The sequence below is a fragment of the Octodon degus genome, unplaced genomic scaffold (genome assembly GCF_000260255.1).
Source record: "Octodon degus isolate 3935 unplaced genomic scaffold, OctDeg1.0 scaffold00020, whole genome shotgun sequence".
Taxonomy (NCBI): domain Eukaryota; kingdom Metazoa; phylum Chordata; class Mammalia; order Rodentia; family Octodontidae; genus Octodon; species Octodon degus.
The window spans coordinates 17,641,360-17,665,579 of record NW_004524596.1 but is presented as its reverse complement, the minus strand read 5'-3'; the positions used below and the strand labels follow the sequence as shown (position 1 = coordinate 17,665,579).

The 24,220-nt window shown below is 44.2% G+C and overlaps 1 protein-coding gene across 1 annotated transcript in view; it reads left to right on the top strand.

The window, feature by feature from the left end:
* The window catches only part of Lhcgr (luteinizing hormone/choriogonadotropin receptor), a 67,500-nt gene extending 45,635 nt beyond the window's left edge, over window positions 1-21,865 (top strand). Inside the window, exons 8-11 of the mRNA XM_004627744.1 lie at window positions 6,695-6,769; window positions 11,118-11,303; window positions 14,503-14,583; window positions 20,713-21,865. Of these exons, the coding sequence (XP_004627801.1) occupies window positions 6,695-6,769; window positions 11,118-11,303; window positions 14,503-14,583; window positions 20,713-21,865 (1,495 nt within the window). The remainder of the gene's footprint in view (window positions 1-6,694; window positions 6,770-11,117; window positions 11,304-14,502; window positions 14,584-20,712) is intronic.
* The last annotated feature ends 2,355 nt before the right edge of the window (window positions 21,866-24,220 follow it).

Below are 24,220 nucleotides of genomic sequence, written 5' to 3'. Positions count from 1 at the left end.
CTACCGATTAACTGCTAGTTTCAAAAACCTGCTGAAGGGGCTGGGGAGATGGCTCAGTGGAATAAGCGCTTCCCTAGCAAGCGCAAGGGTCTGAGTTCAATCCCCGGTTCTGCCAAATAATAATAATAATAATAATAATAATAATAATAATAATAATAAATTATATTTTCAATTTCATTGGCTGATATTGGGTTAATGAGAATTTTTATATCTTCTTGAGTCAGCTTTGGTAATTCATATGTATCTAGGAATCTATCTATTTCTTCTATGCTTTCCATTCTTGGAGAGTAAAGATTTTGGAAGTAGATATTGATGATCTTCTAAATTTCTCTAGAGTCTATAGTGATTTCACCCTCTACATTCTTCATTACATGAATGTGAATCTTTTTTTTTTATAAGGTTGGCTAGGGGTTAATCCATTTTATTTAGTCTTTTAGAGAACCAATTCTTGTATTCATTAATTCTTTGTATTATTTTCTTAATCTCAATTGCATTAATTTCTGCTCTGAGCATTATAATCTCCTGCCTTCTTTGGGCTTTGGGATTGACTAGTTCTTCTTTTTCTAGGAGTTTGAAGTGCAGCATAAGATTGTTCATTTGGGCTCATTCTGTTTTCCTGATCTGAGTATTTACCACTATAAATTTCCCTCTTAAAACAGTTTTCATTGCATCCCAGAGATTCTAGTGAGTTGTATCTGCATTTTTTTTCTGTATTTAGGACAGGGTCTATAGGGTCTACAGGGTCTACAGGGTCTCACTATGTAGATTGGACTCATAGTGATTCTCCTGTTTTCAGCCTCCCAAGAGCTGGGATTACAGGCATGTGCCACCACACCTAGTCTCAGTTGCTGCCTCAGTGGGCCCCTGGCATGGCAAGCTGAAGATCAAACCCTGGCCACTGCGCTCTGCATAGGCAGGCACTTTAGTCTGCTGAGCTACCAGGCCAGCCACTGTATCTGCATTTTTGTTTGATTGTAAATATTGTTTAATTTCTTCTTTAATTTCATCTGTGACACTTGTTCAAGACAGTGTTAATTTCCATGTATTTATAAAGCTTTTGCTGTTTCTTTTAGCAACAATTTCCAGTTTCATGGCACTATCATCAGATAACATGCATGAAGAATTTCAACTCCTTTGCATTTACTTAAGCATGCTCTACGTGCTAGTAGATGGTCTATTTTGAAGAACATGCCAAGTACAGCTGAGAAGAATGTGTATTCTGACTTTGGGTGTAAACAATGTAAAACTAAGTCCATTTTTTCACAAGTTTGATTTAGTTGTTATTTCTTTCCTGATTTTTTTGCCTAGTTGATCTATCTTTGTGAGAGTGGGGTATTAATGTTCTCCATTCCAATCTTATTATTTCTGATTTGATTTTTGCATGTCTGTTACAATTCGTCTTATGTAGCTGGGTACTGCTACATTGGGTGCATACATATTTATGATTGCTATCTCTTCCTCTTTCAGTTCTCCCTTACCAAGTATTTATTGACTTTATCTCTTTTACACATTCTTGGAATTGACATTGCCAGCAACAACAGCAACTAACCCTGTTTTTCTCTGGATTCCTGTCACATGGAGTATTGTTTCCTATCCTTTGATTTTCAGCCTATTAATTTTCTTTTGAGTTAAAAGTATTTCTTGTATACAGAATATTGTTGGATTTTGCTTCTTGATCCATTCTTCCAGTCTAGAATTTAGGCCATTTACATTGATGGTTATAACTGATATGTGTTGGCTTATCTTTGTTATGTTATTTTCCTGCTGTGGGTTCCCTACTTTTCTTCTCTGTTAAATTGTGCTCTCTGCTTAGTGGTTCCTTTCTGTTGTTGTTCTTGAAGTTGTGGTCATTTCTGTATCTTTCTAGAATATATGTCAGTACTTTTTGTAGGGTTGATCTGATGGTCATGAATTTTTTTGTTATTGTCATGGAAATAGCTATACCTCCATTAAATTTGATAGCTTTGCAGGGTACAACAATCTGGGTTAGTTGTTTTCTTTCAGGACCTCAAATACTTCACTCCAAGTTCTTCTTGATTTGATGGCTTGTGTTGAGAAATCTTTTGTGATTCTAAAGGGCTTTCCATTATAGGTGATCTATTTCTTCTAACAGCTTTTAATTTTTTGTTCTTTTCCTGAATGTCTGGGCTCTTGATTATGTGTTCAGGTGCACATTTATTTTGATTAGGGCTAATTGGAGTTCTACATTCCTCTCTGAACTGTATGTCAGATTTTTCCATGCTTGGGAAATTCTCTGCTACTACTTCTGTACACAGTCTTTTTATGTCATTGTGTTGACTCCTCGCTGACACCTACTAGTCTTGGGGGGGGGGGTTCTGCATCATTTTGTAGCTTCTTCCTTGTTATCTGTAAGAGCTGTTTCCTTTTACATTCACTAGTTGCAATGCTGTCTTTGAGGTTTAAGTCTATCTTCAGTTTCAATCAAGTGGTTCTTCCACCTTTCCATGGAATTCTTTATTTCCTGGATATCTGTTTGAATCTGTTTCATGAATTCTAATTCTTTCCTATATTGTTTATTCAATGCTTCCACCATTTTTCTATTTTCCTCTTTTTATCTATATCTTCTTTAGGTATGGTAAGTAGTTCTTTCATGATTTTTGTCATTTCTTTTTTTCTTTTTTTACTTCAGTGATTATTTCTGATCTGATTTCTTCTATAGCCTGATAGAGTTGTTTCTTTTCTTCACTTTCTTTTTTTTATTACTTTTATTGAGAAACAAATAACAATAAGACAGTTTCAAAACAGGTTAGGAGGACAGTTACAATAATTAATGCATTGCATATTGTTGTCTTCATAGCATAAAACACAGACACGATATCCTGTCCAAACACTATTAGTACAAATCTTTCTTCTCATTGAATTAAGAGAAAGTAGCTGTATATCTATCCTAACTATCCTGTATATACAGATACAAAATGGTCCTTCATTTATATCTTTTTTTGTTTGTTTGTTTAGTTTTGCCAGAGATGGGTATTCCATTGCCATTTAAATATTATAGGTGTGTGAATTCAACAAAATAATCTAAAATAGTTCAAGTAGTCCATAACAGTAGTGGGTTATCCGTAGGACTGGCAATGTCAGAAGCTATTGACTTGAGCCTTTTACAGCTCATCATACTAATATGGCCTTACTTTCTCTACCTCATTTTAACACTTTTTTGCTGGATGGTTAAGACGAAAATAGAGCAAGACGTATATAACAAGAAATGTAATTTCTGATACTGACAAGGTAGTCAGATCCCCTCAGGATTCACCCTGAAACCCTGTACCATAGTCTGCAGATCCCTTGTCAGCATCAGCCATGTGGATGAGTCATGGCCATCGCTTGACCAATTTGTTCTCTGTGAAAGCCTGAGAGAATGTTTTCTCTCCATGTGACTCTCCTTAGGCACACTCCACATCGTCAATCACTTTCTCTGTGGCCCCATAATCTCTTTGATTAGAAAATTTGGGACACAACTGAGTTACAAGATGTTATAGCACAGGTTCTCTTATGTCCTGAGTCCTCACTGACCTTGAATGGCTAGGGCCAAAATGTTGGCTGTCCTTCTTTTTACTAATTTTTGGTCTCAAAACTGAGGTTGTTAACCCTCCAGAAGAGAAGCTCAGTGATGTTATTATCCTATGACATAAGCAGTTGCGCTTAACCTCATTATCTGTCTGAATATCAAATATCTTAGACATAACACAGAACAGGTATTTTCCATCAAGTATTGATATGCTAAACTTTAAATCCAGACAGAATGTGAAGAAAAAATAAATAAAATTTAAAAAATATGAATAAACAATTACATATTTTTACACAGAAATTTAGAAATCCAAACACATACAGCATTGTAGCAGGATAATCCTGTGGCATTTTTTCTTTGTCTCTTATTTTCATTTATTACTTTTTTAAACAAACATTCACTTGAGAGACAGTATGGCAGTAATTGGTACGACATGACAAGCAGTATGTATTTAGAAGGCCAGAATGACAGGCACTCCAAGCATAGCCCTAGTATTACATAATTGCTATCTTCAGTGCAGTTGTCCAGTTCACAGGTATCAGCATAGTCAGGGTGAGAATCCTACCAATTAACTGCTAGTTTCAAAAACCTGCTGAAGGGGCTGGGGAGATGGCTCAGTGGAATAAGCGCTTCCCTAGCAAGCGCAAGGGTCTGAGTTCAATCCCCGGTTCTGCCAAAAAAAAAAAAAAAAAAAAAAAAAAAAAAAAAGGATTTATTTCAAAAACCTGCTGAAGATTCTCAGGACCACTGCCTTAACCATCTTGTGCATATAAATGTATGGTTTTACCCCTGTCATGTTTCCGTCATGTTTCCTAGCTCTTCTCCTTGCCCTCCCTTTGTTGCTCAGAATCCTTAAGTTCTTGCTTTCCTTTTAATTGTGTTATACCTATTTTTATTTCTTCTTTTGAGTTCTTACACTAGGCAGACTATACAATATTTGCACATGTGGGTCTGGTTTATTTCACTTATATCTTCAAGTGTCATCCACTTAAACATAAAGGCTTCGAGTTTATCATTCTTTATAGCTGAATAATACTCCATTGTATAAAAATACCACATCTTTTTCATCCATTCCTCAGGTGATGGGCATTTTGGTTGTTTCCAGGATTTGACTATCACAAATTGTGCTGCTATAAATATAGATACACATATGTCATTATGATATGATGTTTTCAGTTCTTTTGAGAAAATTCCCAGGAGGGGGATAGCTGGTTTGAATGGGATTTCCAGTCCTAGTTTTTTAAGGAGTCTCCACACTGATTTCCATAATGGTTGCACCAGTCTACATTGCCACCAACAGGGGAGAAGGGTTCCTTTTCCCCCACAGCCTCTCCAACATTTGTTGTTGGTTGATTTCTTTATGATACCAATTCTTTCTGGGGTTTTACTTCACTTTCTATCATTTCAGAAATTTTAGGTTTGTGACTTCCAAGTTCTTACATGGCCTTGTCTCCTGAACTTGTTCTGGGTGGGCTGGAGGTCTGTGATTGCCTTTTGCCCCTTTGTTTCAACATTTTTGAAGCACTCAGTGTTCACATGAACTCAGCAGTGATGGGAGAGGCGTGAAGTGTTTGTCAACAAGGTTTCTGCAACAGCGAGGGGACAAGATAGGATTCACCAAGGCTCCTTTGACCAGTGGGAGGGAATGGAAACTCAGCAAAGTTTCTGCACAGGTAGTAGGCATGGGCTGGACTCACTAGGTCCCCATAGCTGTCTGGTGTCTGCCTGAGTTCTGTGACAGTAGGATATGTCACATTCACTAAAGCCTTTAGATGAGGAAGAGGAAAGAGTTTCTTAAGCTGGTGAACAAAATTTTCTAATGACACCATCTACTGAGCCTCTGACACCTTCCTTACAGACAGGCTGTCCATATTGTTCAGAACAATGGCAGGGACAGTCTATAAATGCCCCAATAATCCTCCTGAGGGTGAACAGGGAAGAGAGAGCACTGTCTGGGCACCTGGGCACCCAGTTAGCAGCCTATGCCCCAAAACATCATCCTGCCTCCCTCCACTTCTCACACTGAAGGGATCGCATCACTTGGGAGAATTCCCAGAAGTGAAGCTCAGGACAATGTGCTCAATGAATAGGGTTTCTTCTTCGACAAAGTAAGACAATGCAGTATACCAAAGGATGTGCATTTTAATGGGAATACGCAAAATGCTCCTCCATGGAATTAGAACAACAAACTTGACCTGGCTGATGGGAGGCCTATTTGCTCACAGGGCTCTGTTTTAATGGCTTATAACTCTAACTACCTATAATGAAAACAGACTGGATCAGGAGAAAAGCCACAGAGGGTTATGAAGGAAGATGTCTTCTTGTTAGGGTTTTAAACAACAGTTGGCTCTGACCACACCATCTCCTTGGGAGCAGAGATGGGCCCAGGGGAAATGACAACTGGTGCATCTGACCGAAGGGCTGGGGTTTCCAAGAGAAGGCCGAGCAGAAGCCTGTGAAAACAGCTGCCAACACCCATGCGCAGGACTGGATTGTAACAAGCAGGCACAGTGCAGAGCTGTGCAGATGACAGTGCAGGAGGGGCAATCTCCCACCATCTGCATCTGTTGGGCCATGTGACGACTGGATGATGGTGTGGCAGACACAGGTTCTGTGACACGTTACGTCACCCACAGTGTGACGCATGAATGCGTGCCCACCACCCAGGCTTTCCCACAGTGTGAATCGCAGCCTTTGCCTTAGAGAACAAAGGGCATACGGGAAGCTGGCAGGCTGAGCCCAGGCACCTGATCTTTCCATCACCCAGAGAAGGGTCTGGGCTTGCAAACAGCACAGCAGCCCAGGTAGGAGGTCAGGCTGAGCTGTGCTGAGCCAAAAGCACAGAAGTGAAGAGGCTCAGGGAGCTCCTGCCCAAGCAGCACTGGAATGCCCCAGCCCTAGGAGCATGGCCTCTGGGGTTCTGTTCCCCTCACACACACACCTAGCAGGGATCAGTCCACTGCATGGCCCCACAGCTACCCAGGCGGTGCCTCCCCGAGGCAATCTCACCAAGGACTAGCGAATCTTCTCCCTTCTCTACAGCTCCCACCCATTCCTCTCTGCCCCAGCTCACTGTGCACACAGCGAGGTCCCACATGTGTGCACTTAGCTGTGAGTGTTCACAACTGAGGCGCAAACCCCACAAGAAACTGCCCTTCCCCACAGGGAGCTCAAAGAAAATGTGCACCTGGAGAAGATGGATGATGAAGCCCTCTGGGGGACCAGTGGCCCCAGCATCCTGTGAGTACAAAGCTGCTGCCCCCTCCCCCCTGCACACCCCAGCTATCCCCACCTGTGCACCCCGACTCTCCTTACCCTGCACACCCCAGCTACCCCCACCTGAGCACCCCAACTCTCCCCACCCTGCACACCCTAGCTATCCCCACCCTGCACACCCCAGCTATCCCCACCTGTGCACCCCAACTATCCCCACCCTGAGCTCCCCAGCTATCCCCACCCTGTGCACCCCAGCTATCCCCACCCTGTGCACCCCAGCTATCCCTACCTGTGCACAACTCTCCCCACCCTACGCACCCCAGCTATCCCCACCCTGCACACCCTAGCTATCCCCACCCTGCACACCCCGACACACACTCAGCATGCCCAGCTACATCACACATGCCTGGCTTGCACACTTGGGCTCCTCTGCTGCTACAGAGACCAGGTGCAGTAGGGCTGCCAGGACAGAGCGCAATGCGTCCTCTCCTGGTACTAGAGGGCAGGAGTCCAGGTGAAGGCATCGATAGGTGTGGCTCCTTCTGAGGGCTGTAAGAAGAGAGAGAAAAGGGGAGGGGGAGGGAGAGAGAGAGAGAGAGAGAGAGAGAGAGAGAGAGAGAGAGAGAGAGAGACCTCAAGCTCCCCCTTTTCATAAAGACACAGGCAGACTGAATTAGGGCCTACCCTATTCACTTCTTTTCAATGTGCCTACCCCTGTATCAAGGCTATCTGCAAATAAGATCATATTCTGAGGTACAAGGGATTAGGCATCATCATGTGGATGTTTTTAACTAAATCTATTGGTACATTTCAGATACACATAATGATCACAATCATCCTAGGGAATACGGACCTGTACGCGATAGATACATCTGGATTCTGTCTCTCCCATTCCTCTCCCCTCCCCTCATTTCTATTTTTCCCTTCTATTCTCTTTTCCCATCCTTTACCCCTGAAAATCCCTTGTTCTTCCCATTTGAACATTTTTTCCCATTTCCCAACGTCTATTGCACATTTTGGTCCTTGCTTAGACTTTGGGTTTCTCATACCAGAGAAATGATGTATGCTCAGTTCATGTGACTGAAGAATCTGGTCTCAAGTGCATCCCTTTGCCTTGAAGTGCCTCCAGCTCATCCTCCTCTATGGCAGAACAGCACTCCATTATAGATAGAAACCACATCTTCCACATCCATTCATTGGTTGATGGGCATTTGAGTTATCTCCAAGATTTAGCTATTACAAACTGTGCTACTATAAACATGGGCGTGCATGCGTCACTCTAGTAAAATGCTTTTAGGAAGATACCAAGAAGAGGGTGGCTGGGTCAAGTGGAACCTCTAGCGCTAGCTTTCTGGGAAACCCCCACACTGATTTCTGTGGAGGTTTCACCAGTCCACACTCCCCTCAATAGTGGAGAAGCGTTCCTTTTTTGCCATAGCCCCTCTAGTATTTGTTATCGGTTGATTTCTTGAAGACATCCATTCTTTCTGGGATGAGATGGAATTTCAGCACTTTTTCAATTTGCATCTCTCCAATGACCAATGATTCAACATATGCATGTGAGGGGATAAAGACTCAACCTGCAGCACCAGATCTGGAGGTTGGCCTCATGCGCTACCAGAGGGGCTAGCTCCCCCTGGAACCCATCCATGGGACCCAAAGCCGGAGAGCTGGTTTAACCCTGGCCCTTGGCAGGACACAGCTGGCCTGCTCTGCATCAAATTCCCAGATGGCTCAAGTGGGGCGCCTCACTCCTCAAATGCTGGTGGCTTGGGGTGAGCATGTGGGTACATGGGAGGAAGAAGAAACTGAATGGAAGAAGATCCCATGCCAGGGGTCTCCCGTTGGCATGCTGAGGAACCTGAGCATCCCATAAAGAGGAGCTGAGCTTCAGCCAGGCTTCAGGGAGAAATAGGACAGGTCCAGAACTCTGTAGCTCTAACACAGAGAGCCCACATTTGCCCCTGCACCAAGGTGGAAGTCTGTTACTTCCTCCTCCTGCACCCTGTTATTTCTTCAACAAATTCTGATCAAGCATGACTTGCTAAGGGCTGGCCAAATAGCTCAGTGGATTAAAGCATCTGCTTAGGCAGACAGGGACCAGGAGTTCAATCCCCAGGCCTGCCATGCCAGCCCCGCCCCAGGGGTGTGCTGAGACTGGGGGTGGTGGTGTGCCCCTGTAATCCCAGCACTCGGGAGGCTGTAAACAGGAGGATCACTCAAGTCCGATCTACACAGTGAGACCCTGTAGACCTTGTAGACCCTGTCCTAAAATACACACACACACACACACACACACACACACACAGCATGACTTGCTCACCAGAGACCTGGCTAGAGAAATAGTAGGGAGCAAATGGCTATTCTCTATGCCTAGAGAGACTGCAGGCACACAATGAGACAACAGCACGCCAGCGTGCTGCCTCCCAATGCAGAAAATGCTAGAACCGGGGCAGCCTAGGACATTCGTTTGATTGTTCATTTATTCATCCATTCAATAACTGTACACCAGGCATTGGATTAGACATCAAAGCAAAAGCAGAGAAGATAGCCTCTGCCTTCTTAGAACGGGAAGAGAGACAAGAATCACAGGAGTGAATGTACTCAGTGGGTCCGGCGCCTGCACTGTGGGAATCAGTGTGGAGGCTTCTCGAAGAATGAAAATCAGCGATTCCATGTGTCCTAGTTTCCCCCTTCTTGATATTTCCCCCAAAAAGCATCATGCCAGAATGATACACGCACAACCGTGTTTGTGGTGGCACAGAGTACAATAGCCCAAGGCCCTCAGCCAATGAGAGCAGTGCTCTGCTATAAAGATAAGCTTGAGAAACTTCTAGGGGAATGGGTGCCCCTGAGACCACACACGCATGCCACAGGCTTGCCACCGGGGCTGTGGCTCCTACGTCCCGCCCCCATTTCACCTGCTTCCTAGCCCCTCTGCTACTGAGGCTGACTCTGCCTCCTAATGCCCTGCAGGCCAAGTCCTGACCCTGCCTCTTGACTTCTGCCACCGTCTACCCGAACCACCTCTGCCCTCCACCCGCCCGTACCACTTCTGCTCACTTAGGCTTCTGCAGCTCAGCCTCCCGCCTCCTCAGCCCCCCGTCTCTCTGCAGACTCACAGCTCTGGTGAACCAACTGTAGGGGTCACTGTCCAGATGGCTCATATGGAAAATATAGCAGAGCCAGTCTTGCAGGTCAGCCCAATAGTCCCCAGCCCAGTGCACCCTGCAGGCTGCAGGGCAGACAGCTGCCCCTGTCCACCACCAAGGTGTGTTCCATGGAAGTGCCAAGGTCAGAACATGAGTAAGTATGACCAGGCACTGTGTGGCCATCCTGAAGAGACACTGGTTGGCTGCTTCAAAGTGACTGTAACTGCCCCAGGCCAGACTTCCAGGATTGGAATGTATCCAGAAACAGTCCTTCTACCCTAGCATATTTCCTTCACTAGTCTGTCCCTGAAACTGAAACTCACTGCCAGAGAGCCACTCTTTTGTAATGAGGCTTTGCTATTTCCAAAATCCTCATTTTAAATGTATCCACTCAAAGCCAAAAGCAACCCCAAATCCATAGAGTCCCTAACATGTATGAGGCAGGGCTCTGCACTGCAGGGAGGACCCCGGTTGCCTAACTATGTGCTGATAGCAACTGGGGCTGGCACCACGAGGCAGAGCCTGCCCCCTCCTGTCCCATTAGAGGCTACACACTCACGGGTCCAGACTGCCAAGTTCATCCACCAACCCCTGGGGATCGTCCTCCCACACACTAGACCCTCTGTCCTGGGGCAGACCGACACTTGTTTACAAAGGCTGAGCCTTCCACACAGCTCTGCTTGCCTGGTGGACGTCTGCTTGCTTTGGACGGATGACTCCAGCTTGCCATTAGAGCGGCACACTCTGCCTCCCAGGTAGATGATGGCTGGTCCACAGAGCAGCTCCTACCAAGGTAACCAGCGCTGCATGAAAACCTCCCCTGCAGGGCTGATCAGTCTGAGAGGAGGCGTCTGAAGCCCTGAACGTTGCCCCCTGGGCTCAAGCACAAAAGCTTATGTCACTACACGTGTCCCATGTCTTAAAAGGCAAGGAGTTATTTCACTTCTGCTAAGAGGAAAGAGGGAGAATGTGAGGGGGAGAAAGGAGCAGGAGAGGGGCAAGGCAGAAATGCTCATGAGCACATGGCAGGTATGGAGTCTACTCAACCTCGGAAAGAACAGGTATCAATGAGAGTAGCTGCAAAGGAGAAGTAAGGGTAAGCACATGGGGACGAGACTCCTGAGAAGCCCGTAAGACAGGACTGTTGGGGCAAGTTCCATTCTCTGTGTAGAAGCTACAAACTTAATAAGTAAAAGGCTTCTCTTCCCTTTGCTGTTCAGGGACATTTCTTCCACCAAACTGCAGGCCCTGCCGAGCTACGGACTAGAGTCCGTTCAGACGCTAATTGCCACCTCCTCCTATTCTCTAAAGAAATTGCCCTCAAGAGAAAAATTTGCCAATCTCCTGGACGCCACGCTGACGTACCCCAGCCACTGCTGCGCTTTTAGAAACTGGCTGACCAAAGAGTAAGTAAAAAGCAAAAGGTAAAGCCCGCCCGGCTGCGGCAGAATCTCAGCTCTCAAAACCAGTGGCCCGCAGACTGCTCTCACCTGTGCTCCTGGCTTCCCAGCCAGCTCTGCAGCTCCAGGGTCACTTTCAGATGGACAAAACACAAACAACACCATCCACTTCCTTAACAAAAGTGCCGCCAAAAGGCCGATTCACCCTGGAGCTAAAGGACCTCCGTAGCTCATTTCTGGCTGTGGGGATTACTACCAGATATTTCTAATGTTTGGAGCCTTTTTTTTTTCCTTTACCATGTTATATTCTCTTTAAAAAAAAAAAAAAAATGTAGTACAACACTAGCATCTGAAAGACCACTTAGTTCTAGTCCTTACCAGGGACTTAGAGCAGTGGGAGAATTAGGCTCAGGAGGGTAAAACTTACCTATTTAGATCTTTAGTAAAAAATGAACAAAAATACTGTAGTCGGGTGTGTTACTTAAAAATTATTTTTCTCCCAAAAGAAGAGCATCTTCAATTTCAAATCAGAATCCTGGAGTCAGGGAGATAGCTCAGTAGAATATGCACCTGCCTGGCAAGCGCAGGGTCCTCAGTTCAATTCCCGGTACCACACAAAACAAAAGACTCCTGGACGAACCTTGTTTGCCTGGGGATGGAAGCCAGGCCTGTGCCTGCCAGCTAGCCAAGCTCTCCACCCCTGCATCCCAGCCCCAGCCTGAGGATTCACTCAGTATGCAAACAGAGGACGGAGCTCCATGGGGTTCTGTCAGGCAGAAGGAATCTTGCTGATTTGCTGACCTCCTGAATGGGTGGCAGGTGGCAGATGGCCTTCCTTCTTTGGGGCGTATTTTCTAGATTCTTTGACTGAGACACAGAGTAACAAATACCCTCTTGCATTTTCGGTAACTGAAACACAACAACACAACACTTAAGGTCTACAACGGGTGAGGCGCCCTATCTTATCCAATTTACTCCATCCTACATAGCGCCTGTTCTCACTGCCAGGCCTGATGCCCTGTTGTTTTCCTGACCCACCCAGTCAGAGCTCACAGTAGGAGAGACACTGAGCGGTTATCATCTCAGCCCACTGAGGCATTCCCAATCAGTTCATTAGCTAAGGCACCGCGAAAGTGACCCTGGGCTGTTGCTGCCTATTTGGGATCAACCTATTTATAGCTAATCAGCCAGCAGGTATTTGTGCCTTGTGAAGAGACTCCACTTTACCTGAGGATTGGGGGGGCTGAGAGGACAAAACATCTGTGTTCTAAGTCACGCACTCATAACGGAGCTTTAAAGAATGTGTGCTGAGCACTTACTTAGCATGTTCCAGACACTGTGTCCAGTCTGCAGATGACAAAATAGGTGGCGCCCATCCCCACCCTCGAGGGCGGAGGCGCAGGACAGCTGACAGCTGTGCCCAGCCTGCTGTGGTTGCAGAGCTGTGAACGGAACACAGCGCCCCCTAAGGAAGGGTCTCTAAGTGGCACGCAGACTCATAGAACGTTCTTAAAAGGAAGCTGGCGATCAGGCTGAGGAAAAGCCCGGTGAGAAGACAGAGAGGTGCTCGAGCGTGCACTGCGGCCTGAGACACCACGCGAACACCCTTCAGAAACCCTGGAGCAAGAAGACTCGTGAGTGTGCACAGGAAGATGAGTCAGGAGGGGAGGTCAGGGCGATACGGGCCGTGCCAGGCTCTACCAGCTCCAGGTGTTAAGAGGATGGCAGCTACGGGGAACGTACAGCGAGGTCACTGGCATGTGTGGGACCCACGTGTGCAGACAACAGCAAGCAACCCAGCACAACTGCTAGATTTGCCGCTATAAGTTATTTCTGGCAGCAGGTAAAGTGTGGGCTGACAGGAGGCGAAGCTGGAAAGGGAAATGACAGACACGATGCGCGACGCGCCTGTAAAGAGGTCACATCCCTTCTGAAGTTGCTGGCAGGGAAAACCAGCATTCCAGAGTTTCTGTTCTAGTAGATGAAAGAGACTACATCTAGCTAGGATTTAAAAAAAAAGGATTATGTGGTTATGGGCCAGAATCAGGGTGAGACTGGGAGCTGCAGGGTCCAGAGATCGTCCTGACAGCGATGACAGCTTCAGCTGAGACCCTCTGTGTCCCTCACACTCAAGACCCTGGATACTGCTGACGACTAAGAGCCTCCGGCTGGGCCTGTGCAATGTTTATACAAACTTCCCACGGCCCCTCGCAGGTCGCCCGCAAGCCTTCCGGGCATCTATGTTAAATTCCAAAAAGGGCCAAGTGAAAAAAAGAACCAAGTACGATCATTTGAAGGCCACAACATCCGAATTTCCTGTTTTCCTTGAATTTATCTACACACAATGAGCCTATGTCAGACACAGAGCCAGCTATACACAAGAAGTTTTGAAAGTCCAGGAGGGCAAACTTTGCCGACAGGCTCTCCACCTTTCTGATTCTGCGTGAAGGTATCCGCGCTGGAATTGTCTCTGCCAGCAGAGACAGAGAACCACAGAGAATTGCAGGTGGAGCTGTCTGTCTCTCCCTCCTTCTCTGCAAAAGCTGCTGCTCTCCAGCCTTGGTCCTCTCCCCTCATTCTTACCACCACTGCAACCGCCTTAGGCTCTTCAGCCCTAGATAAAAACTCCCGCAGGCAAGCTCGGGCCTGCTTTGCTCTCTAGGCACCCTCCCCCTCCCGAGCAGCACAGGCTAAACTTCGAAGCAAAGACGGTGGGCGGGGCGGAGCGCACCCATGTATGTTCCTGCGCTGAGGCCGAGACCTGAAATTCGCAGCATGATTGGACCTCCAGCACCTGAAATCCTTACAAAAGATTCCACTTTCAATTCAAAGCCATGAGCGCCCTATGATTGCTAATCAGGGCTGAGATGGAAGGGAGAGGAGGAAAGGAGCAAACTTTAATACACAATAAGGTAGCTTTTAATAAGCCTTGAAAACCCAGGGTGCGGTCTGAGGAATTTGTTTTTCATCTCTAGGGCCCACACAGAACGCTCAGCATTCCGAAGCCTTCTGTGTAAGCTGGAAGCACTCTGTTGCCAATTCACGAGGCTTCCGTCACCCCTCAGGAGGCATTTCAGCTAGGACAATGGTGGGAGCACGGCGCTGCCCGAGGAAGAGTGAAGAATCCAGAGGAACAAAGCAGAAATAGACGCGATCAGATTTAAAGAATGAAAGCTTAACTATGTTTTCTTTACTTCTCTTTCAGACAGAATTTTTCATTTTCTATTTTTGAAAATTTTTCCAAACAATGTGAAAGCACAGCAAGAAAACCAAGTAATGAAACATTGTGAGTATTTGCATGCAAAGAAGCTCAGGAATTCAGACTTGTTCTGTGTGAACCTCACTATTTGCAGGGCCACCAATTTTCCTCTGATAAATCTTGGTGAGGACAATCTTCGCGAAGTATTTTTTAGTAGTTGCAGATGGGGATTTACATCTAGTTATATGGGCTTTCTCGGTCTTTCTTCTTAAAAACAATAGAAAAATTCTTTTTAAACTGTACTTAAATGTTCATTCTACAGTTAAATTCTAAAGAAATTATAGTTATTTGAAAAATATCTGCTATCACTAAAGGTGGCTCTAAATGACAGCTTTACTTGTGAGAATCTCAACGAATCACTGGATCAGCAATCCACAAACATGACCTGACTACAAAGTTTAGAATTGGCCATTTCCCTTCCAAGGGGCCAAGGCCACACTGACCACTGTGCTGCTGGGTTCACAGCAATCCTAGCACCATCACCATCATGCGCTAGAGAGGAGCTATATTTCCATCCTGCTGACTAATGTCCAACATGTTTCTTCCTTTAAATGCTGGCTGCTTTGACATTTCACTTACCTTCCATCATAAAAGAGCATACTTCATAATAATCCACATGTGCTGAGATTCAGAAATCTTACTATTCTTCCCATGTGAGCTTAAAATTACAAAACCAAGTGCCCTCTAGGATACCCTGCCTATGTACTTTATTCCCTCCCCCACCTCTGAGTTCTACAGAGGTAGCACGGATTGTGGTAGAGAGCTCCTGGACCTGAAAAATGGAGTACTTGGAGGCAATGGCTGCCTTTTGGAGACTTTTTCCTTCATCTCTAAGGAGCAGCAGAAATCGCACTGGGACCCTGAGAGTTAAAGGAGTCCTTCAGGATAGCAGGGCAGGCATCCTTGCTTCTTTTCCTTTTCCTTCTCTTTGACTCTCACACTATCTGTCCTTCAGAGCTTCTTTCCTACACCCTGTCCACCAACAGGAAACCACTTCCAGGTATAGTCAGTGGTCACAGCACAGGCTGGCTTTCACAGGAAGAAGAGCTTGGACTCACTCTGGAGAACACTTTCTGCCCCAACCCTGAGCCTTTCCGAGGGCACCTTCCCCTGAGGTGCTATGCTAACGCTGCTGTACCACAAGTTCCTTATTCTCTAAATTCCCCAAACTATCTGGAATTAACACATAATCTAAGTTAAATGGTTGCCTAAGAATAGTTATATATTTGGCGCTCCTGGAAAAAAATTTAATTTGGTTTTGCAATAGTTCTGAGAATGCATTTTAAAATTCCTACAAACAAAATGGCTCTCTGTGAAAACTTTTTAATTTTTATTTTGTAAAAAGTACACAATAGTATTAAAACAGAAAAATTACAAGTGATACAGAATTTCGCCAAACAAAATAATATGAATTTCACAGTATTGGTTGTATAGCAGTACTATCTTCAAATTAGTTGTACATATTACTAGATATAAGCATGCAAAATTGGAAGAAAAAAAGAAACAAATATACAAAAAATCAAGAAAAGGCCAAAAAAATGGATAAAAGGGAACCAGAACAAATTAAGCACCAACTACTCTTTTCCACAGACCAGCAGGATGGTTTGTACAACTAGACTGCAGGTTTCTGCTGGAAATCATGTTTTTTATAAATCCCTGACCTCCCACTTCGCACCAGAGAGCCATTCCTAAGAGGTCCTACAGTTTAGAAATCCTAAAAGCAGCCATGCCTTCTCTGCTCTTCCCAAGCTAACACCCTGTTCTCTCACACGAGGACTGTCCTGTGCTCATGCTAAAATTGTCATCTTTTCTCTTTCTGGGACGGTGGCAGCAGCACCAGTACTTCTGCTTCTGTCAGGGTCCATGAGTCCATCCACACTCCCTGACAGGGCCTCTAGTAGGAAGGATTTCTCCTGCCAGGCTTTATCAATAGGCTCGAGTCTGCCTTCAGAAGCCATCCAGGACCCAAGAGGAAGCAGAATCAGGTGGGTGTTCAGTCTGAAGACCAATCCCCAAGGAAAAAAACTGTCAGACACATGCCCAGTACAGAGAAAGGAGAAAGGGCCAAAGACCAAGGGGGAAGATGGGAACATGTTTAATATGTGTTGATTCCGGGGATTGAACTCAGGCCCTTGCGCTTACCAGGGAAGCACTTATTCCACTGAGCTATCTCCCCCAGCCCCAGACAAAAGATTAGGAAGTTTTAAATTAGTGCTTCTAGCAGCTGAAATGCTTTTGATTAGAGGAAAGAGGTAAAGGAAATCAAGGCAGCAGGAGTTAGAACATTTTTTATGTGATTTTTTACTATTTTATATGAATATAAAATCCAGAGAATTTTCTTAAAATGCAGGTTTCTGGGCTCTGTCCCTAGAGATTCTGCATCAGCATTATGTGGGGTAAACCAGAAATCTGCATTTTAACAAACACCATTGTGGTTCCGGAGGAAGTGGGACAAGCCCGCACTTAGAAGAGCACTGCCTGAAGAACAATGAAGGGTACCAGAAGGTTTCTGGGCCATGGATGGGGAGACCTGGGGCTCTCACTGGTCCCCTGGCAGTCTCTGGGCAAGCTTCTTACTGCCCTTCATCTTGGCTTCCTGACTAATAAAGTGAGGGCTCTGTGAAGTGGCCTGTGAGCACCCAGTGCTTGGAACAATGTTTGTCCAATGGTTCTTTACAACCATCTTCTTTTTTAAAAGATCAAACCAGTAATTATATTGACATCTGTGATGTGAAGATAAACCTGTTTGTAAAGATACTGTATTTAATAATCAAACAGATGGGGTGCCTGGGTGCTCCGCATACTGAGAGCAGCAGGCCTCCTCTCGGCTCCAGATTTGGCTCTACAATAGTTTAGCATCTTTTTGGAGTTTTCTTTTTAAAAAACTGTGGGTTTTCCCTTTAGGTATTATATTCCTCAAATATATTCTTTCTTCCACTCACTAAATTAGGTACACACCTCACACAGAATTTGAGAAGTTTATTGAGTTGGGAAAATACTTTCCATATAAGAACTCCACAGTTAATATAATTTGTAATGGGCATCCCAGGAAAGTTATGCCCATTTCTCCAGCTCCTAGAGGAGGATCAAAGAGAAAGTGTGCTGAGCTCACATGCACCACACGGAACATGCACGGTGTTCCTGCATCCATCAGTGCCTCTCAGGTCCAGGGTCACCATTCATGACAAAAACATGTACTGAGTGGACACTCTGAGCCCAAACTGTGCTAGGCACTTTGATTTCAGAAATAAGGACTAATCCCTGTTTTCAGGATACTAAGAGACTGTTAAAGAAGAGAGACATTGATCATCAACTGCAATGCTTTGATAAACGCAACCCTAGCAGAGAGGAAGGATAATAAATTCCTTGGAGAATAGAACTGAGAAGGGATTCAGGGCAATTTGTCTCTAAGGATGAGAAGGAATTCACAAGAGATACGAAGAAAGAAAATATCCAGGTAGGAGGAAAATAGGCAAAGGCAGGGGAGAAAAGCAACAGAACTTACTCATTCAGAGAGCTACAATGTCCTTAATATGACCAAACGGAACATTGTGCGAGACTTGCAAGAAGCAATATGTGCATTAATGCCTTCAATTCTTAGCATAACTCTATTATCTATTTGGTACAGGTCTCACTGCACACCTCGGACTCACAGTGAGACTGAGGTGCCAGTGATTGAACCCAGGTCCTAGAGCTTGCCAGGCAGGCACTCAGACCACCGAGCTATCCCCCCAGCCCCCTCCCAACATAACTTTAACAAGGAGGGTGTGGGCATTTTCTGGCATAGGAAGAGCTTGAGGCGTGAAGGTGCCAACTCCCTTCCCAGCCTTAGGCAGTCTGCCAGCAGGTGTTACAGCACAAGAGCCTGGCAGTCGCACCCTAGAGCCCAGGTCCGGAGCCCTGCGGCACTGCTGCTCCTTGGACTTCAGCCTGCAGAGGCAGGCAGGGCCCAGAACAAGGAGGCCCTTTAGGGCTATCACAGGAGTCGGATTTTACCTCATTGCCACTGAAACTGTGGGTAGGGTTGGAGTAGGACAAGCAAAATTCCTACTGCATGTTCAGGAGAGGTCATCCCAGGAGGAAAACACCAGTTGAAATGAGAAGATGGCTAAACCTGGAGAATGGGGATCAAGAAAACTCCTAATTTCCCCACAAGAGAAGATGCAAGCGTGAACTCAGGAGGTGCCAGGAGACAGTGGGAGGGCAGTGGCAGCCCATGTCTTCAGCAGGCAGTCTGACCTACGCCGCCAGCAGGTGCCTACTCTTCCTGTGTCTGCCCACCATGTACAACTGCTCTCACTCTGCTCCTAGGTTTCCCATGCTCTGTCCTCGCTTCCTGTTTCTCAGTCAGCTTCTTGATTAGCCAGGAACTTAACTGTGAACGTGCCCACAGTCAGTTCTTAACCATGCAAGCCTCCAGTCCCACGGGTGTGCTGCTACAGCCTGACAGCACTTTGGCTGGCAACTACAGGAGGTAAAAAAAAATACATAGGAAAATGCCAAGGAAGGATGATTTTAGGTCTAGCAAGTATGTATTGTATCTCTGCATTCATTTTCCAAGGAAAATCATCCTCTGTAAACAGCTTTGTTAAGTCTTTGCATCAGTGTGTTAAGCAGATACGTACCGTAGCACTTAAGTGGCTTTTCATGCCCCTCTTAAGGAGCTCCACCAAATCAAGTAATTTAACAAATAAACATAAGGCTGAGGCTGCTGCGGCTTTGCTTACCTTTGGTTTTTGAGCTTTAATTAGATACCAAAGATTGTTACTGAACTGTCTTAATGCGCCGAGTCTCAGGCATTTACCAAGCCAGCACTCTCCTTATAGCTTTTTTTTATTATTAATTTCACTGGGAAATAAATAGCAACGAGACAACTTCAAAACAGGCTAGTAGGACAGTTACAATAATTAATGCTTTGCATACTGTTGTCTTCATAGTAGTTATTAGAGTACAAGATACAGACATGATGTCTTGTCTAGACACTATTAATATAAATCTTCTCGGTGAGCTAAAAGAAAGTAGCTGTATTTCTATCCTATTTTGTATATACAGATATATATTTTTTTCACTACAAAATGGACCTTCATTTATATCCCCCTTTTTTACTTAGTTTTATCAGAGATGGGTGTTCCATTGCCATTCAAATCTTGTAGGTGTGTGAATTCAGCAAAATAATCCAATATAGTCCAATAGTAGCAGTGGGTTATCCACAGAACTAGCAATGTCAGAAGTTGTTGACTTGAGCCTTTTACAGCTCAGCATATTAATATGGCTTTACTTTTTACACCTCGTGTTTATATCTTTATGCTGGATGGTTAAGACCAAGATAGAGCAAGACCTATATAACAAAAAATGTAACTTTTATATCTGACAAGGTCAGTCAAATCCCTTCAGGATTTACCCTGAAACCATATTTGTAGATCTTTCGTCAGTGTCAGCCATCTGGATGAGTCATGGCCATTGCTTGACCAATTTGCTCTCTGTGAAAGCCTGAGAGAATGTTTTCTCTCCATGTGACTCTCCTTAGGCACACTCTACATCATCGATCACTTTCCGCTGTGTCCTCATAATCTCCTTGAACACAAAACTTGGGACACCACTGAGTTACAGGACATTACAGTACAGGTTCTCTTATGTCCTGAGTCCTCACTGACCTTGTGGGGCTAAGGCCAAAATATTGGCTGTCCTTGTAGCCCTTCTAATGTCGTATCAATTATTGCTATGCTCTCAAGTAAATGTTTGTTTTTTTAAAAAAGGTAATAAAAGAAACACGAGGGGCGGGGAAATGGCTCAGTGGAATAAGTGCTTTCCTGGCAAGCACAAAGGCCTGGTTCAATCCCCGATTCCGCCAAAAGAAGAAACAAGAGACAAGAAAAAAATGTCGTAGAACTGTACTGCTACAATGTTGTATATTGTTTTTTAAATTTCTGTGCAAAAATGTATAATTATTTATTTTTATTTCTTTTCACATTCTATAGGAATTTAAAGTTTAGCATATCAAGAACTATTGGGAAATACCTGTTCCATGTTATGTCTAAGGCATTTGATGTTCAGACAGATAGTGATGTTAAGCTCAACTGCCTTATGCTACAGGGTAATAATATCATGAAGCTTCTCTTCTGGAGGGCTAACAACTTAAGTTTGCAGTCCTTACAGCTTTTCTGCCATCATTGCTGAAAGCCAGCTGGCGGGCTGGGACTATGATTACGGCTTCTGCTCGCCCAAGACGCTCCAGTGTGCTCCTGAGCCCGACGCCTTTAATCCCTGTGAGGACATCATGGGCTACGGCTTCCTGAGAGCGCTCATCTGGTTGATCAGTGTCCTAGCCATCACGGGGAACCTGACCGTGCTCTGCGTCCTGTTGACCAGCCGTTACAAGCTGACAGTGCCCCGCTTCCTCATGTGCAACCTCTCCTTCGCTGACTTCTGCATGGGGATCTACCTGTTGCTCGTTGCCTCCGTTGATTCCCAGACAAGGGGCCAGTACTACAACTACGCCATCGACTGGCAGACTGGGAGTGGGTGTAGGGCTGCGGGTTTTTTCACCGTGTTTGCAAGCGAACTTTCTGTCTACACCCTGGCAGTCATCACTCTAGAACGATGGCACACCATCACCTACGCCGTCCAGCTGGACCAAAGGCTGCGGCTGAGACATGCCATTGCGGTCATGCTGGGAGGGTGGCTCCTGTCCACGCTCATCGCCCTGCTGCCCCTGGTGGGTGTCAGCAGCTACAGGAAGGTCAGCATTTGCCTTCCCATGGACGTGGAAAGCACTCTCTCCCAAGTCTACATACTAACCATCCTGATATTCAATGTGATAGCCTTCATCGTCATTTGTGCTTGCTACGTTAAGATTTACTTTACAGTTCAAAATCCAGAGCTGGTGGCTACCAACAAAGATACCAAGATCGCAAAGAAAATGGCAGTGCTCATCTTCACTGACTTCACCTGCATGGCACCCATCTCTTTCTTTGCCATCTCCGCAGCCTTCAAGGTGCCTCTCATCACGGTAACCAACTCTAAAGTTCTGCTGGTTCTCTTTTATCCTGTTAATTCCTGTGCCAACCCGTTTCTATACGCAATTTTCACAAAAGCATTCCGAAGGGATTTCTTTCTATTGCTGAGCAAATTTGGCTGCTGTAAGCACCGGGCTGAACTTTATAGAAAGAAAGAATTTTCTGCTTACAATTCCAGCTGCAAAAATGGCATCACTGGATCAAATAAGCCTTCTCAGTCCACCTTGAAGTTATCCACACTGCACTACCAATATTCAGCCATCCTAGACAAGACTTTCTACAAAAAATGTTAACTATATCAACAACTGTATTATCGAATTATATTTTAAAACATATTTGTACTAGTAACTTAAGTATAAACATTTACTTTGAAGAAATTATTTATTTTAAGCACATTTACCCAGTTCATCTACTTTTCATTTGTATATAGTGACATAAATTTTTGAAGTTGAGAGTGTTTAGAAATTTTTATAACAGTTTTCACAGAGTAATCTTATGTTTGCTGAATCTAATAAAGGGAAAATTGACAAGCATGATGACATTTGACTCTAATTCCAATTAGTCAGAAGCCTGAGGCAGGGATCCCATTTTTGAAGCCAGTATAGAAAACTTAGGGAGACTCTATCACATGACCAAATAAATTAAAAGGACCAGTGAAGAAGCTCAATGGTAGAGCACCAGGGGCAGGGAGGACTGCATATCTTTGACTTTTTTTATTTTATTTTTATCGTATTCTACAAAAATAGTAGTTTACAGCAGACTGGAAATTTGAGGTAACGATCTTTTGTGGGGTTTTTTTGTTTTTTTTGTTTTTTTGGCAGAACCATGGATTGAACTCAGGCCCTTGCACTTGCCAGGGAAGCACTTATTCCACTGAGCTATTTCCCCAGCCCCGGTAACGATCTTTTGGACTGATAAATACACTCAAGTAATGCACTGTATAATCTGGTGCCACTGCCATGTGTTCAGGTCAGATAAAATGAAAAATGTCATTCCTTAGTTACACTAGCCATACTTCAATGTGTCATTTATTGGCACCTGTGACAATAATTATCACAAGGGACAGCTCAGAGGCAGAAAGTTCTAGTGGATAGCACTACTCTAGAGACTTCCATCTATCTCCTGTCTAGAAGCTATTTATTTAAAATGTAATGTGAAGTAAACATCCACCACACGTGTCGGCTATCAGCTTGGCCTGGTGTTTCTTGTCTCAAGAACATGGAACATCACACTGAAAGCTGCCGGGTCTCTGTGGCTAAGAGTCCTATCTGCTCATTTTGTTTCCTGTTCTCCTAACACACAATCTTGGTAATAAAACACAACAAATGCGCAAAATTGCTCTGACATTACAAAATTTATAAAGAAAAATAATTTTTCTAGAACACTATATTTTAACTGAAAGAAAATATTTAAATATTTAAAAATAATTAACATCCATCATTTCTATTCTTTGCAAGCTACTGAAAAATACATGTGATAGTTGTTAGGAAATATTTTTACTTAAAATTAGCTCTTGCAGAAAACCAAACTATGATTTTAATTACACTGGTTTTTAATCCTCTTCTGATTTTTTTAAAGTAATTTTTATTGATACCTCATTATATCCCAAACACCTTGATAGCTCTCATATAATTTAACGTTCTAAATCTTCATAAAGCCATGATATAGCTATTCTTCATCTTATGTAGTGAGAAAGACCTATTACATCTTGTCCAAGTTCTCAAAACTAGTAAAAGATTCAACAAATACAATCAAAACTCAAAGCTGTACTTCCACACTCTGGCCTCTTAACCTCTGTGTTTCACGGGCTCCCGTTCTGGTAAATCATAGTTCCTTCAAATTTCCCAAGCATTTTATGACAAACATTTTCAAATAAGTAGACAAGCTGAACTGTATAGCACTCACATGCCACCTCTTAGATTCAACAATATTTTACACTGAGGTCAATACATAGCTATATAACTACCTACCCATCCACCAACTCAATCTGTTTTATGTATTTCAAAGTAATTTGTAGACATCAATATTTGTCAGCCCTAAAGCTGCAGCCCTCATATTCACAAGGATTATATATTTGCATGCTTAGGTAAGACTGACATATGGTGAAATGGACAGATCACAAATGCACCCTGCCATGAGTTTTAAGAAATGCAAATATCCACGTCATGCAAGCCTGCCAAGACTTGGGTCACTATCGCAGCACAGCATTTCACCATCTTCTTTCCCAGTGGTAATAATGCTTCTAAGTTTTGTCCCAGAAGATTAGTTCTGCTGTTTTGGAGTTTCGTCAGTGGGATCACACAGTATGCCCTCTTCTGCACAAAGCTCCTATGAGGCAATACAACATTCTTGCTGTTCTTCCATGTTCACTCCTTTGATTACTGATTAGTATCCCACCATATGAACACAATACTGTCTCCATCTTCTGAGTGAGAGATATCGGGGCTACCTATAGTTCTCTTCAGCACTTCATTAAGCAACATTTTATTATACATGACTAAACTCTATGCATCTACTTTGCTTTCAAACCTTTTGCCCTTGTATAATTTTAAAGGGTTATAAATACAAGCTTTACAAAATCTCTCTTCTCTGACTTTGCTTCTCTGCAATCAGTTACTTTATTCAGATGTAGTCCTCATTCCTATAAG